The sequence below is a fragment of the Adiantum capillus-veneris genome, chromosome 14, assembly GCF_014529385.1.
Source record: "Adiantum capillus-veneris isolate H3 chromosome 14, ASM1452938v2, whole genome shotgun sequence".
In the NCBI taxonomy this organism is placed as follows: domain Eukaryota; kingdom Viridiplantae; phylum Streptophyta; class Polypodiopsida; order Polypodiales; family Pteridaceae; genus Adiantum; species Adiantum capillus-veneris.
This window is the reverse complement of record NC_140944.1, coordinates 54,473,015-54,489,684: the sequence shown is the minus strand read 5'-3', so window position 1 is coordinate 54,489,684 and position 16,670 is coordinate 54,473,015. Positions and strand designations below refer to the sequence as shown.

The 16,670-nt window shown below is 39.6% G+C and overlaps 1 protein-coding gene and 2 pseudogenes across 1 annotated transcript; 2 read left to right on the top strand and 1 right to left on the bottom strand.

Annotated features, from left to right (window-relative positions):
* The first annotated feature begins 3,197 nt into the window (after positions 1–3,197).
* LOC147442394 (pentatricopeptide repeat-containing protein At5g27110-like) lies at positions 3,198–6,820 on the top strand. Its single transcript, XM_086528578.1, has 2 exons — positions 3,198–3,352; positions 3,429–6,820. Exons 1-2 carry the CDS (start codon positions 3,251–3,253, stop codon positions 6,123–6,125), a joined length of 2,799 nt encoding a protein of 932 aa, XP_086384704.1. The 5' UTR covers positions 3,198–3,250; the 3' UTR covers positions 6,126–6,820.
* A 4,282-nt stretch (positions 6,821–11,102) lies between these two features.
* Positions 11,103–12,419, bottom strand: LOC147442393 (uncharacterized; annotated as a pseudogene).
* A 1,150-nt stretch (positions 12,420–13,569) lies between these two features.
* On the top strand, positions 13,570–16,159 carry LOC147442392 (uncharacterized; annotated as a pseudogene).
* The last annotated feature ends 511 nt before the right edge of the window (positions 16,160–16,670 follow it).

Sequence of the window (16,670 nt, the reverse complement as noted above, 5' to 3'; positions counted from 1 at the left end):
AAAATCAATGAAGAAAACTATCATACCCCTATTTTACATATAAAATTTAGGTCTCATGTGATCTAACTGAGTAAAACTAGCCAAAGAGTGTGTAGCATAGTGACTCGCAATGTACTAAGGAACCACTTATGTTGATAACTAGATGTACCCTCAATGTGTCTTAGTTTGACTTTCAAGCTATGTGTCTGATTTTCCTGCACTCTGGCTACTCGTCCAATTCTGACCCATCCAAAGCTGGTGTAAATCAACCATTGACCTGCTTCAAATCAGCCCTTATCTATGATCGGCTTGATGCAAAATCTGATGTGTGACATGATAAAAAACTTCCCCAAAATTCATCCAAGTTCTAGTGCACACCGGTGAACAATCGTGACAAGTAATCAACATGGGTCAGGTCCCCCCCCCCCCCCCCCCCCCCCAAAATATGATACTCCCCTCCCTTATTTTTAAGCTTGGGAGATAAATTATTGGGGGCCTGCCCCTAACTTCTACGCTTATGTAACTTGTAAAAAACCCCCCTCCCCTGCACTTACGTGTTGAGGTAAGTTTTCCATTGGTGAATTCCCCGGGAAACAAGGTGGTAGCAACATCGCATTTAAAGATGAAAGACCGATTGGTAAAATGTCCCCAATGCTTGTGGACCCCTTGGTGTGTTCCCCATTCACCAAAAGCACATGAAAGATGAAGATACCATCACATATAGGATGAATATAGAAGGGATTGTAGCCACATGGATGCAATGATAAAAAAACTCATAGAGAGTATGATGATCGTGGGCATAAAAAGATGGATATGCTAGCACTGTAGACGTCGATGATGAATGGGAGACTAGAGCAAGAGGGATTGAGATGATAGAAACCCTATCTCTTCAAAAGGTCATCTATCACAAGAGCTTCACTTGTTCAATGTTTACCAAGATAGAGATCCAGGGTAGAAGCATGTTAATGTGCTACACTTTTTATGCTAGTTCACATGTGCCAACAAGCATATCTTATTAGCATAAGTTTTGGCATGTTAATCACTATTGTACTAATCATATTTATATTCCTCCAAGGTGAAAAGTACAATTTTTTTTTTTTTTGGCACCATCACTTAATGTAGTGGCATATTGAATAACAAGGTTTGTGATTTTTGAAGCTATTTGGAACGGGTGTTAGAGTTGCACAGGGCACCAGAAAGAGGTGGGGTGATGAAGCAAAAAGGCAAGGGGAGTGTGGAGCCTGCATGTAAGCCGGTGCATGAAAGGCATTCATGTTCTTCTTAGCAGCAAAAAATAAGATGTAGGCAAGACACAAGCTTGAACTACAAACAAAGGAGCTCTAAGAAGCTGCCCGATCCTACTTCTTCTTCCTCTCCATATAAAAGTGCAAAGTTTTCTTCATCTCAGGGATCCCCGATGTCCCAATTCAGGCAGACAACCAAAGAGAAGCATGACTCGGATTCTCTCTCTCTCTCTCTCTCTCTCTCTCTCTCTCTCTCTCTCTCTCTCTCTCTCTTTTAATGGAGGATTTAGATCCCAAAATGGTAAAGTGGGAGCATATCACTGATGTCAAATGGTTCAGTGTATTCAAAAAAATAAAGGATCCCAAATGATACCACATCAAATGCAACACCATCCACATCGACTTGTATGAGTCGATGATGAAACTGCACAATGTATCTTCTCCTTGAGCGACATCCACATTTTATAGGCCTTACCCTCTAGTGTTAGACTTGTTTGCAGTGCCTTTCTTTGCATCTAAGATAGTGAATACCATCCCATTTGCTCAAGAATATGTTCACGGTATCCCTTTTGCACTCTTTTTCCTCTCCTTGAAAAGTCGGTGGCTTGGTATTTTTTAGGGAAAATTACCAAAATACCCCTATAATTTGTGGAAATTCCCAAAATACCCCTCAAAATTCAAAAATTCCCAAAATACCCTTGTATCTATTTTGGTCGGATTGCTCAAGATTTTTTTATCTTTATTTCTTTTTGACAATTGATATCCGTTTTTGAGTTCTTGGCATGTAATTTGTCACAAATTACCTCGCAAGAAAGGGCAATTATGTCTAAACATAATGAAGCAATTCATCTCCAAAGCTTGCATAACCAACTCAAAATCTCGTTTTACCATCTTGTATTGATTGACAATCCATCTTCTTATGAAAACGTACACATTTTTTTTTCTTTGGAAAAAGGGAAAATTACCAAAATACCCCTCTGATTTGTGTAAATTCCCAAAATACCCCTCAAATCTCAAAAATTCTCAAAATACCCCCAATATTTTGTCATAAATTCTTAAAATTCCCTTCAAATTTTCCGAAATTCCCTTGGTTGTGAGATTGAATTTTTCCAAAGATAATTTTTTTTTTTTGTAGCTTTTCATAAGAAGACGAGTTGTCTATATATACAAGATGCTAACATGAGAAGTTGAGTTGGTTATGCAAGCTTTGGAGATGAATTGCTTCAGTATTTTTTGACATAATTACCCTTTCTTGTGAGGTAATTTGGGACAAATTACATGCCAAACACTCGAAAATGGATCTCAATTGTAAAAAAGAAATAAAGATAAAACAATCTTGAGCAATCCAACCAAAATAGATACAAGGGTATTTTGGGAATTTCCAATTTTAGGTGTACTGTGGTAATCTTTCCTTGGAAAAATTTAATCTCACAACCAGGGGTATGTTGGCAATTTTGGAAAATTTGAAGGGCATTTTGGGAATTTATGACAAAATATTGGAGGTATTTTGGGAATTTTCACAAATTAGAGGGGTATGTTGGTAATTTTCCTATTAAACTTGAAGGGCATTTTGGTAATTTATGACAAAATATTGGGGGTATTTAATTTGTTTTTTTTTTTAAATTTCCCAAAATACCCTTGTATTTAGTTTGGTTGGATTGTTCAGGATTTTCTAATCTTTATTCCTTTTTTATAATTGAGATCCGTTTTTGCATGCTTAGCATGTCATTTGTCACCCCAAAAAATGCAATTATGTCTAAAGATAATGAAGCAATTTATCTCCAAAGCCTACATAACCAACTCAAATTCTAGATTTAGCATCTTGTATTGATAGACAATCACTCTCCTTATGAAAAGCTACACATTTTTTTATATTTGGTGAAATTTAATCTCACCAGGGGTATTTTGGGAATTTTGGAAAATTTGAAGGGCATTTGTGGAATTTATGGGGGGTATTTTGGGAGTTTCCAGAAATTAGGCTAGAGGGGTATTTTCTCTAACAAATATCATTAACGCTCTGGCCGTAGATGATTGATTGCGTGAGTGTACCATTCTCTTGCAGCAATTTGAAATTGCCATGGAGCGACCTCACGACACGCTCAGAGCAGTTTGTTCGCCAACCCACCAAGGTAATGCACCCATGTTTCCCTTAGATTACTGATTCTCGAAACATATCTGATTCTGTGAGTATGCACTTCATTGCAGAGCAACCCTTCTTCTCTGATCCAAGAACCTCTTTCTTCCAAGTCATGCTCGGATCAAGAGGATCTACCAACAGAGAAACTCCATATGGCAGACATAGCTGGTTTGCAGAAAGAGGAAACGGTAGACACTTCAAAGTATACCAGTTACAAAGCACAACGAGAAAGGGAGGAGGAAGATGAGAAGCTGAGTGTTCATGACACTAGCACCCCAATATCTCACATCGACTCCGCTACCCTTTTAGCCTCTCTTGCAGCTTGTGCCAAAAGTAAGGATCTCCCCACATGCATAAGAATACATAAGGAGATTGCTAGAAGTGGGATTCTCAATGAAAATGTACGTGTTGGCAACACCCTAATCAATATGTATGCCAAATGTGGTGCCCTTGAAAACGCAGAAGAAGTGTTCAATGATCTTTCTGTGCGAAATACGGTTTCTTGGAATTGCCTTATATCTGGTTATGTGCAACATGGGCAAGGTGAGGAAGCACTGAGATATTTTGAAGATATGCAGGTGGGGGGTTTCTCTCCTAATACAATCACCTTGGTTTCCATTTTGAAAGTCTGCAGCAGCCCAAGCAAACTCCACAAGTTACATGCATGGATTGTCAACAATGGTCGTCTTCAAACTGACAGTCTTGTAGGGACCACACTCGTGGATGCATATGTCAAATGTGGGCTTCTAAGTGAAGCAAGACGAGTGTTTGATGAGCTTCAAGAGCGGGACGTGGTTTCATGGACAGTACTCATTATGGGCTATGCTCTTCATGGGTATGGCAAGGAAGCACTCAGCTGTTTTATACAAATGCAGCATGAGGGCCTCTCTCCAAACGCAATCACCTTTGCGGGCATCTTCAAAGCATGTGGTTCTATTGGAGCGCTAAAACTAGGACAAGAGTTGCATGCCCGAGTTTGCAATGACTATATAGGAAGTCATATTCTGGTCATGAATTCACTATTGGACATGTACGCAAAGTGTCATGCTCTTGAAAAGGCACAAGAAGTGTTTGATGATCTTTCAACTCGGGATAGAATCACCTGGACTACTCTAATAACAGGTCAAGTCCAAAATGGACATGATGAGGAAGCGATCGAATATTTTGGACGGATGCTAATTGCAGGTTACTCTCCAGACCCTGCTACCCTTTTTGCCATCTTAAAAGCATGCGGCAATAGGGGAGCTATAAACAAGGGTCAACAAGTGCATGCACGAGCTGTCAAAGATGGCTTGGTCGAAGATCTTCATGTAGGCACAGCAATAGTAGGTATGTATGCTGATTTTGGCATGCTCAGAAAAGCTCAAGAAGTCTTCGAAGAGTTTGAAGTGCGGGATGTGGTCATGTGGAATGCCATCATTTCAGGATATGCCAAACATGAGTATGACGAGGAAGCACTCAAGTGCTTTGAACTGATGCAAATCCAAGGTTTTCTTGCAGATGTAGTCACTTACAATTCCATATTGATGGTTTACAGCAGCAAAAAAACTTTGAGTAAGGGCCAGGAATTACACTCACTGATTGTGAAAATGGGGAATTTTGAGGGAGATAGGGGCGTATGCACTGGCTTGATACATATGTACGTGCATTGTGGCATGCTCGTGGAAGGACAACAAGTGTTTGACGGACTGCCAACTCAGGATGTGATCGCATGGAACGTGCTAATTGGGGGATATGTGGAGATTGGACGTGGTGATGAAGCATTGAATTTTCTACAGACAATGCAACTTAGGGGTCTATCTCCAAACACATCCACCTATGTGTGGGCCTTGAAAGCTTGTGGCAACCTTGGAGTCACAGACAAGGGCCAACAACTGCATGCTCATATCATTAGAGACGAGATGAGAGACATTAATGTTAACACCATGCTAGTAGATATGTATTTGAAGTGTGGGCTGATCGAGGAAGCACTAGAAGTCTTTGAGGAGATTCAAGAGCAGGATGTAGTTTCATGGAATGTACTCATTGCTGGGTATGTTCAACTTGGGTATGAGGAGCAAGCTTTTGATTGTATTAACCTTATGCAAGGGAGGGGTCTGTCACTAGATGCAGTCTCCTGTGCTTGCATCTTGAAATGTTGTAGTGGCATTGGTGCTGTAAGGAGGGGCCAACAACTACACATAAATAGTGTGAATGCTGGGTGGCTGGAGGAAGACATAGCTGTTGGGACTGTCCTGGTGGATATGTATGCGAATTTGGGCATGCTTGTGGAAGCACACAATGTTTTTGACAAGCTGCCCTATAGAGATGTGGTTTCTTGGAATGCACTATTGGCAGGGTATGCCCAGCATGGAGAAGAGAATTTCGTTTTCACGCTTTTTGATGAAATGTTGCAAGAAGGTGAAAGGCCGACCGTGGCGACATTTATCATTGTACTTAATGTATGCAGTCATAGAGGCCTTCTATACTCTGGCCAATTATACTTTAGGATGTTAAGTGAGGCATATGGCATTTTCCCAGCTTTACAGCTCCACACTTGCTTGGTGGATCTTTTTGGCCGTGCTGGCCACTTGGATAAGGCGGTGGCAGTGATCGAGGAGATGCCATTCCGTAGCAACTTCACATCTTGGCTTAGCGTATTGAATGCCTGCCAAAAAAGTGGAGATAGAAAGCTTGGACTCTGGGCCTTTGGAAATGCGACACTAGTGGATCGAAAGAGCGCTGCAGCTCATATCTCTCTAAGCAATATTACAGTATGGCTTTGAGCCAACAGGACGAAGGTTAGTGATTTATGCAAGCAGCAGGCAGTAACAGTTCAGTGCATGCATAACCATTGTTCTCATATGCAAGAAATCATAGCTCTGCATATCCCTGTGGGTTAGTGTTTTTGGGCTTTAAAATACACAATCCTGCCTCACACTGATGATTGGTCCTTCCAAATCCAGCCATGTATAATGGCCAGACAAGAGTTTCTATTATTGGGCAAGACTAGGCATCCTCCTTGACCACCATGATGGAGTTTATGCTGCAGTTAGTGGAAGGATCATGAGAGGATCTTGTCCTTGCGTAATTTCGATGGAGGAAGGAAGAGCGTATACAACACAAACCAATAAATTAAATACACTTCTTTACATAGGAAAGTGAACATATTTGACATGTCTCCATGAAAGCGACAATGGCTGGCAACTCTTGACAGGCGATAAAATACAGTAGAGGCTTGCAATCACAGATATTGAAGTTATCGAACTTGAAACACGTTCTTACATGCAGCCAGAGGGACCAAGTACCCCACTGACCTTGAGATAGGCGTCTTATAAGGATTCTCTGTCTGCAATTCAACTTTGTGGGCATTGCCTTCTCGCAGAGGGAGGGTGTATGCCGAGTCCGTGTACAGCGGAGTCCCCTTTGCTATTTGTAAAGGTATGCTTTATTTCTCTAATCTATTGTCTCTGAGACTCTCCCTCTCTCTCTCTCCCCGAAGTGAAAGGAAGTGAAAGGTAGTGCGTACTGTCTCCAGACACCTTGCTACCTTGATAGTGTAAAAGAGTTTTATGGAATGCTGCAAGAAGAGCTGCGCCTCTTAGCAGCAGCTCATTGGCTTGGCGGAGAAAAGGCAGTGCATAATAGGATCAAGCAGCACTGAGCTAAAAAAATTACTGGTCGTCGTAGTCTACACGATTACAGAAGTCTCAGAAGTGATGATGATGGAGATTGCAGTAGATATGATCAACACGACGATGGAGATTGCGGTAGACCATGACAAAGAGGATGAATATAGAAGGGATCACAACCTCAGGGATGATGATCGGAGTCACAGAGAGCCTGATGATCATAAGGATAAATACATGGATATGTTGGATATGACGACGACGATGAACATGGAGACCGGAGCAAGAGGGATGGTAGAAACCCTAGCTCTTCAAAAGGGCATCAACCATAGGAAGTTGCATTGTTCAATGTTTACAGAGGTAGGGTTTCACAAGTCATAGATCATGGCTGCTTTGGGCTTCTTTGCGTAGCTTGTGGGTTTTGTGATTGAAAGGAAGGGATTGTGAATGTGTCGGAAATTGCAACATGTGATTGCTAATGCAAAAGATGTTGTGAAGAGAGATCAAGAGATCCACGGATAAATTCAAGCGCTTAAAGTGCTTCGAGCGCTTCGATCATTGTCGATTTCAAGAACTTGGAACTTTTTAATGGCTACCATTGTTGCCACATCAGTAGTAGCGCTCGAAATTTATCATCACCCAATCAAGAGGTATCGGTTAATGTTGTTTCCATTGGCTCGGAATAAAATTAGCCTTTCTATGAGGAATGTGGACCAAAAGATGGGGCAAGATCTTCTACCAATGAAAAGCTCTTTGGATGAGGAATCTAATCCCTCTAGTCTGAATCAGCCTTCAACAGGTCACAAAGGGCTTCCAAGGATTATCATCACAGAGGAGGATGAAAATGGCTCTTCTAGACGGAGAATAAGTTCACATGAGAGATGGGAAGCTGAGCAGCTAATATTGTCAAGGGTCTTGGTGTGAGGGATTACCCCAATTAGGATGCTGATTGATCTAGGATCTTGTATAAAAAAGAAGGTGTTGAAGAAGAGCTTGAAAATGAGCTCAATGAGGATGAACCAACCAGCTTCTAAAGAGGGCAAACAAGATACCCATTGATGTGTCACCTATGAAATTGTAGGAAAACCAGATCGTTCACTTTAGAGAGCTGCAATGAGACAAATCTGCTTCAGCCAAAGAGAGGAGAGAGTTGCAAGAGTAGCAGCAAAAGACCATGCTTGATTGCATTCCAAACGATGAATCGTACTTAGGATGATTCCATGTCAGAAACAAGAGAGTGGCATCTCTCTTTAGAACATTGTGGTGGGGGACTATGTATGACATGTAGGAACGGAAGAAGGATGTATTTGGTACGGCACCGGTATTTAGCCAGCGGTCAAAGCTATCAATACCGGAGCGACCTAGGCAAAAAGCGTCCCCAGAGGACTCGGATCAGCCTGGGGTTACCGGCAAACGGCCCAAGTGTCTCACACCAAATCAAGTACAAACCTTCAAAGAATAAGGAAGGTGTTTCTACTATGGTGAGGAAGGATACATGAAGTCCGACTGCAACAAAACGCCAGGAACAAGCATCTTCGAAGAAGGAACAATCGAAGAAGTAGCCGGCTTCAGCGAGCTCGAATTCTATTCTTGATGTGCAAGGGATTATAGAAACGGAAAAAGGGAGTACCAGAAGTCAAGTCAGACAATTCAAAAAAATTTGCAATTTTCTCTCCCATAGAATGTAACTAGAAGCCCATTAGAGATTTTGGCCTCACACATGTTAGCACAAGTCCCTAGATCGCTTCTATGTGGTTAAAAGTCGAAAACTTGACATTTATGGTGCACAAGTCCCAGTAAGCTTGGAGTAGATATTAGAAACCTCTATCATAGCCAATTCCCTTACCAAAATTTCATCAAATTTGGACCATAGCCTATATATGCAGTATAAATCAAGCCCATGGGGTCACATTCTAGAAAAAGTGGCTAGATCACAGACCTAGGAAAAAAACGTGTTTTTTTCTTGATTTTGTATGAAACATATTTTTTTTTCAAGAATGTGCAAGTTCTCCATGGTTCATATAAAGTGTTCCCAGCAAGATTAACAACCGGCAAGTCTACCAAATGCTTCGAAACATGAAAATACGAGATTTAGCTCTGACAATTCTTTGAATTACGGTAAGTGTTTAAAGGAGCTATGAAGCTTGAAGCCCAGGGCAATCCAAAGAAGTGAAGCTGCAAAAAGAAGTCAGAGTAGATTCCAAAATTCACAATTCTTAAAGACTCCTTTTGCAAAACATCGACATGCATCGAGAAGGAGAGATTGGAATTGGAGGGTGCTTTAGTCTACGAAGCTATATATTGAGATTTAGAAAATAGCATGGTGGGTACATGGATCGTGATCGATGTTTGGAGGCCAAATTGAGTTTTCTTGGTACCATCAGGATAAAATAAACCTTGAAAGCATGGGCATTAAGCTAAAGCTAACCATCAATAGAATGACCACAAAAGTGATACTCAAGAATGGGCTCTCAAGAAAGAATCTTCTTAGCATAAAAGGGCTTCTTATAAAGACATGAACTCCAAGACTTTATGTAGTAGAATTAAATTAGGCTCACCTCTTTAGGGTACACAGTGTTAAGCCTAAAACTATACAAGACTAATAGGACAATATTTTGTTGAATGGCTTTATGTAAAGATATACATTGAAATGGGAATTCTCAAATTGAATATGTTGATGTGCTTTCTCATTGAGGGGTGATGTGAATGTGATAGTAATGGGATTTAGTAGATCAAGACATCCATGAAAAGATCAGCACAGTTTGGATGTGATTGCTACATAAGTTACATTGATCATGATTCTTATCTAACATCTCGATGGGGATAATGATGTGAATGTGACGTGAATGTTCAGTGATTGTTGTCTTTGTGCAAGTGTTGGATATACGTGGTCTAGTACATTAGTACAAGAAAAATAAGAGAAAACTTGATCTCTTTACGTTTCGACCTTGTCGTAGTCTTCTCTCTCCGTTAAACATTGCAACAAACAACTTCTCTATCATCCATAATCTTCATGGCTTCCATGGAAAGATCAAGAAAGCCACTTACAACTATTGAATCTGTCATTGTTTCAAATACTCTTGATGAGAGAAATCAATGGATACCACTTGTGGTAACAAAAGGCTCTTGGATATTACTTCAATCAAGAAAGAGAAGAAGAACAAGCTCAAATGAGTTTTTGGCTTCATGGAAAGGAAGGGTGAAAGACTTTAGAGTCAATCAGAATAGAAGAAGTGTTAAAGAAGTTCTTGTTCAGCATGTAAATATGCATAGAGAATTTACTCTGAGTGAATGGCTTGTCTATCTTCCCATAAAGAGCCTCTTCCAACAAGTGAGATTAGTGAAGCTTTTCGCCTGAAACTTTTTCATGAAGTTCAAAAAGGACTGAAGCCAACAGCTACTAGTCGAATAGTGAAAATCAAGATATGCATGCCAATTCATGTCTTTATTGATTTCTTTGCAACTAGTGAGACCATTAGATTCAAGAATACCATGGTGGTTTGCAATAACATCGACTATGATACTGTTTTGGAGTTTTTGGATAAGGGATGGGATTACAAAATCAATGAAGGAATACAATGCAAAGTAGATTTGCAATCTGTGAATGTTAAATACATGATTAAATCCCAAATTTTTTATTTTATCATTTTATTATCACCGAGCTCATAGGGTGAGAGGTGCTTGGATACCACTTGAACAAGCTCTCGAATGCATGCATGAAAATCAATTGAAGCAAGTGGATATTTGGATAGATTTGCAACTTCAAACAACCATATCAATAGGTCAACGATGCACACTCTCACAACTCAGACATGATTTAATTACAGAGGATGAAGTAGACCTTCCACAAAACTTCATTTCTTAACAACCTTTCAATGCAGATCTCTAAAAGAGGAGAGAGCAGAATAAGCTGTGAAAGTCTTGAACATGACTTGATTCACATTGTTTCAATATAAGTAAGTACGTCATACAAAACATTTGATATAAAATATCTACAAATCCAAAATGATCTAGTCGTTTTTAAGTTCAATATTCTACATTGTCATCTTTAATTTTGGTCTTCTTTTCTTCACTTTGATCTTCTACTTCAGAGATCTTCAAAACTGTGGAGATTGAATCATTCTGAGTCTGCAATCATGGTAAAGCGAAGTCACTAATTTGAGGATCTAACATCTCCCAATCAATGTCTTCCAATCCATCTTGTGGAATATCTAGAACATCCTCCAAATTCAAATTAGCCTCTTTGATGGTGCTTCTTTTTTTTGTTGTACGCCTTTTCCAACTAAGCTCTTCTTCCTTGTCTTCGTCAGAGGTCTCGCATGGGCCTTTAGGCTCTTCAACTTTGGAAGAGTTCTTTTCTTTTTCCCAGCTTCTTATTGAGATTCTATCTACTATATCCTCGATCATATCCATTCTGAACTGCAGCAAATCAAGCTCCGTGCAATCTTGCATTGGCATCTACAATGAAGCTAAACCACTCCATTAGCAAAAGAAAATGAATCTGTCTTTTTCAATTTAAAGTTGTAGTTCTTACATTTTTTGTTTCGTCTTCATGACCGTATAAACGGCTCAGAAGTGCTTTCATACTATACAGTAGGTACCAACCACACTTGTGGCTATCTTGTTGTGTAGGTATCTACAATGTTTATTGTTTCTCATAATAAAAACACAAACTGATCTTTTGCTCAAAATAACATTGTAATTGATGATATGTTGATTATTTCTTACACGGATACTTTTATGTGTTGTTTCTTTGAGAAGCAAGGCTCCTTGGTGGAAAGACTCAATTGCAACAATTACAAGGTCCACATGACTGGAAAAAAAAAGTTAGCACTCGTAAAATATCGATCTTTACAAAATGATTCCTTACTTTTTGATTTCGGGGTGGATAGTTTCTAGAAGAGAGTTGAAGTAGAGTGTATATTTCTCTTGGATGTCTATAATTGCAACGCTCCAATGTCTCCTACGTAGATAAAAATAACAAAAATCATTTTGTGAGATATTAGCTCAATGGAATATATTTGTAACTTACCTTGAGCAATAAGGAACTATGACCAATCTCAATGTATCTGGACAATATGTAAACCATGGAAGGTGTTCTTTTGGAGCCTTCCTTGCATTGAGGATTTGAGAAATTGCACATTCTAAAATGAAAACCTCTAGTTGAAATTGTTCACCAAGTTCAGACTTTATAATACTGCAAAACAACTCTAACCATTAGTAGTACATCCATCAGATGTACATCTACCCATTAGATGTACATCCATCAAATATGTAGCAACTAAAATCTAGCTACTTCGGAAAAAGAAATTACCTTGCAGGGAACTGAACAAAAGTATCCGATACAACATTTCAAATTTCTTCATTACTTAAAGTATAGCCTTCTGAAGGTCCTTGGTCCGCCACAAACACTTTGACATTCTCTCCCAAACCTTCTAATCTTTTGATCATAAGGTTTCTAGATGAAGGATCATTAACTGTTGACCTCAGCTTTGTTGGTGTTTCAATATATCTTCTTCCATTCTTTTGAAATTTTCCAATTTAATCTAGTATCCTTATCATGTGTTATATCCTAAATCTTCACTCTATCTTTAGGTAGCCTTGCTGGAGGAACCCATAAATGATCTCTCATTTTTTAATCTACAAAGATTGGTTCATGCCGAAAGTTTTCAAACTTTGATCTAAGCATTGCGAGAGTACTAAAATCTTTCCACATGACAGTAACTCTATGTGCATGAGCAACAAGAATATATGTGTCATTTAAATACTCTATCAAGTAGTCTTCACAAGCTCCTTGAACACACACTAAAGCTATATGTCCCCATCTCAATCCCTTTTTACATTTGTCACTAATTTGCTTACAACTCGAGCAAATGGAGCTTTTGGAATACAAAAGGTTACTTTATCTTGCTCCTTTCTAATCTTGCTAAGTACACTTATGCTTTGCGAAACACATATTCGTCGAGCTCTAATCAAGGTCTCTGTAGATGATTGAATATTGTCTTTTCATTGATCCGTTTTCTTTGTAGTTTACTTTGTTCTAGCCATGAATTTATCTACAAACAAAAAACCAAAAGAAATCAAATATTAAATTTAACTTTTTATCTTTTTTGTATTCTTGTTTTTTGAAAGATTTGAGTTTTCTCATTCATATATCTTTGTATAGTGAGGCTCTTAAATCCTAGTCACATTTATATCTTTGATATTTGTGAAGATACCATTTGATAAATAATCAAGAATTTTTTTTTTTTTGTTGATATAATTTTTATGATTTTTTCAAGCCGGAATCTACCTATTGTGCAAAAAGCATTAGTCCTTTAAGATTGAAACATTTTTTGGGCATAATAGGTATGTTTTAACCCCGCCCTCCCAATTGCTCCATAGTAAATGCACTTATTGTGCAAAAAACTTGAATTTTTTAAGATTTGAAAAGCCTTTTCGGCATAATGGGTACATTTCAATGTTTTAAGAAAAGTTTTTATTTGAAATACCTCCCCCCCCCCCCCCCCCCCCTCTTGGCATTTCCCTTTCCTCAAATTGGAATGTACCTATTGTGCAAAAAACTCAATTCTCTTATTTTTTGAAATGTCATTTTGACACAATGGGTATAGTTCAAGTTTTTGAGAAAGTTTGTTTGAACTCATTCCCCCCCTCCCCCCCCAAAACACTACGCTTCCCTCCCGAGTAAATGTACCTATTATGCAAAAACCCCAATTTTTCCATGATTCAAAATGCCCTTTTGACATAATAGGTATAGTTCAAAATTTTTAAGCCATTCCTCCCCCCTGGTCTTCTTAAACCTCCCCTCTCTCTCTCGATGTTTATTTCTTGAAACTCTTGAAGCTTACCAAAACCGAAAGAGAAAAGAGAATTCCTAAAGTCCTCTCAATTTTTAGGTCTTGCAATAGGCAAGGGTTTAAGAATATGGTCTCTCTCTCTCTCTCTCTCTCTCTCTCTCTCTTTCATCCAAGATAATGATCTATGTAATGTTTGGGTGGTACAATTCGAGATTGCATAGAGAGCATAAGTGTTTCCATGAAAGAAGCTTAACTAGGATTTCTTGTGTTTAAGAAGTACCTTTGCAATGGTATATAGGATGTTAATAACGAAATAAGATCTTGAATCTCTGTCAAAATATCACCACAAGCCCATAGAATAGTGCCAATAAGCAGACATTGATTGCCCCTCAAAAAACAAGACAAGCCTCGCTAGGCACAAACATTTCTAGACTAACAACCTCTATTGCTCCAAAGCAGATTACCCTATACATTTTAAAGGAAAGGGCTACTAGGTCACATGTATATGTGAGAGAAAGATAGATGGAGTGAGAGATTTTTTTTGTCTGTCGTATGGTGCATCAAGACAAGCCAAGCCAGACCATGTGCGCCCAAGGATGAAGAGAGGTAGACAATGGTGGAAAAATATGAAAAAAAAAAAGTTTTTTTATATTAGAAGTGTCGCCACATCGGGCAACATCACAATTGAGCTGGAGGGGATTAAGCAACAACAACCACTTCATAGAGGTTTCCTACATGTTAGCCTTGCAAAAACCTATCCGTGCACATTAAAAATTGCCCTCTTTTCTCTATCGTTATGGTCTTTGCCTTTTAAGGCCGATTCTTCCATGGTCTCTCTCTCTCTCTCTCTCTCTCTCTCTCTCTCTCTCTCTCTCCCCCCCGTGTGTGTGTGTGTCTTGCCCAAAGGGCAAAGGCTATACAGATGCCTTCTCTTTTTGCTGACTAAAATATGAAAAAAGATTGTGTTGTATTTTCAAGCATTTTTTGAGAGGCCAAAAATCCTGATTGGTTGAAATAAGATAGTGGGTACTCATTTAAATGAAGAGTGTGTAAATCTAATGCTAACATGTCTTGAGTTTTCAAATATGAAGTGAAAGCTCATTTTCTCTCATTTTCATACTCACCTCTGCTAGTTAGGTGGTGCTGGAATAGAAAGGCTAGTTGCTTCTTACTAGCGTCGGCCAACTGGATTTGCTAACTAATCTTCAAGCGCTTCTCTGAGAAGAAGGTGCCATTTTATCTGTGCAGCGCTTCCGCAACATTATCCCCGACCACTAGGAATTCGCCAATGAGTTCTTTCTCAAGGGAGAAAAGAATCTTCTCTATGAGATTCACAGGTGGAAAACCACACAGAATAGCTGTTCTTCTCCCACAAATTCTATAGAGGATTTGATAATGCAACAATAATCCATAGTATAGCCATGGTCACCTCTTTCCTCACCCATGGCTCCTCTGTGGAATGTGGCACTCGTAGCTGCGGCAACTACGCACCATGCGGGTAGGAAGCAAGCTACAGTAGCAACAACAGCAGTAGCAGCTCATAGCAACATGACACACAGAAGTAGCATGGGTGGGGGCGGAGCGATGCTATCTTTCGGAGCTAACACGCATGAAAAAGCTCTACCATGACATTATCATTTATGTCCAACACCAGAATCTGTAGGCACAAGGTCAAGGTTCTCGAGTGTTATGTGGTCCTAGTCACAGGCAAGCAAGCCAACTATCCTTGAAGGCGTCTTATCTTTCACATACCTAGGTCTTAGAGAAGCCTTGCTTATCCATCACCTTGTATGAGTGTTGTGAAGCCCAACATGGAATCCCTTAAATCTAAACAAACTTGTGCACGGGAGAATGGAAGAGCATTGGTTAGTAAGAGTAGTGCAATAAATACCCTTTGCAGTTCCAGTATCAACGCATGCTCCACAGTTTTCAGCTATGGCGGGCGGACCGACCTAACCTTGCCATGCTGCAAAACACCTACATCACTATGGAGTTAGGAAACCTCTAATTTGCAAGGTTTAATGTGACAAGTTGTAGTACTGCTCCAACAACAAGCACACTCTCTATATCAGCTACATCCAGCGACAAGGAAATTGAGATTAGTAATGGTGCTAAAGATGTTGTCGATGGCAACAAAAAAATCCCATAGAAGCTCTTTGCAGTGCCCTTGCAATCGACCAGGAAACGAGTGCATGAAGATGATGAAAAATCTCATGATGATCAGCTTGTTCTGGATGGAGATGCATTCAAACCAACTTGACTTTATTGAAGAGTGTTAGAACCAATTCTGAGCTTGCCTTGGAGCTCAAGCAACCGAGTATGAGCTCCACTGGCTCCATGCATGCTCCTTGGCTTAAGTTTAATGCTTCTAGGGATGAGCAAGTCTACAATTAATATCATCTTTGCTGTCTAGATTGCAATTAAGTGGAGAATTGCTTGAATGCTTTCTTCATTATTGGCCTGGCAGGTCTTGTGATTTAATCACTTGTTGTAATGTGATTACATGCCACTAACACGTTTGGACGTTTGGGAAAGTGTAAAACTAATACAACTCTTATGTAATAGGACCAGGCTCTTAAAGAAAATTAAAGAAAAGAAATTTCAACTTATACTATATCAAAACAACCGTTAGGATTACCGCGTTCCTCTCTAACGACGTCGAAGCAGAACCACACGCCACCTACGGTGCCCTCCCGAGCAGCTTTTGTCATCGTTTGTGGAGTCCCAAGCACCGCAGACTCCCGAGTACTCATCTCACTGACGTGCAAAGCCGTCAATGCATGCACCAATTTCTCGTAGTCGCACAGCAAAGGCTATCCAAAAAATTCACAGGTAGACGAATGCTATCGATTTCTTTGTACGCTACAATACTATGAACTGTCAAGATTTTGCATTTCTGAGGCCT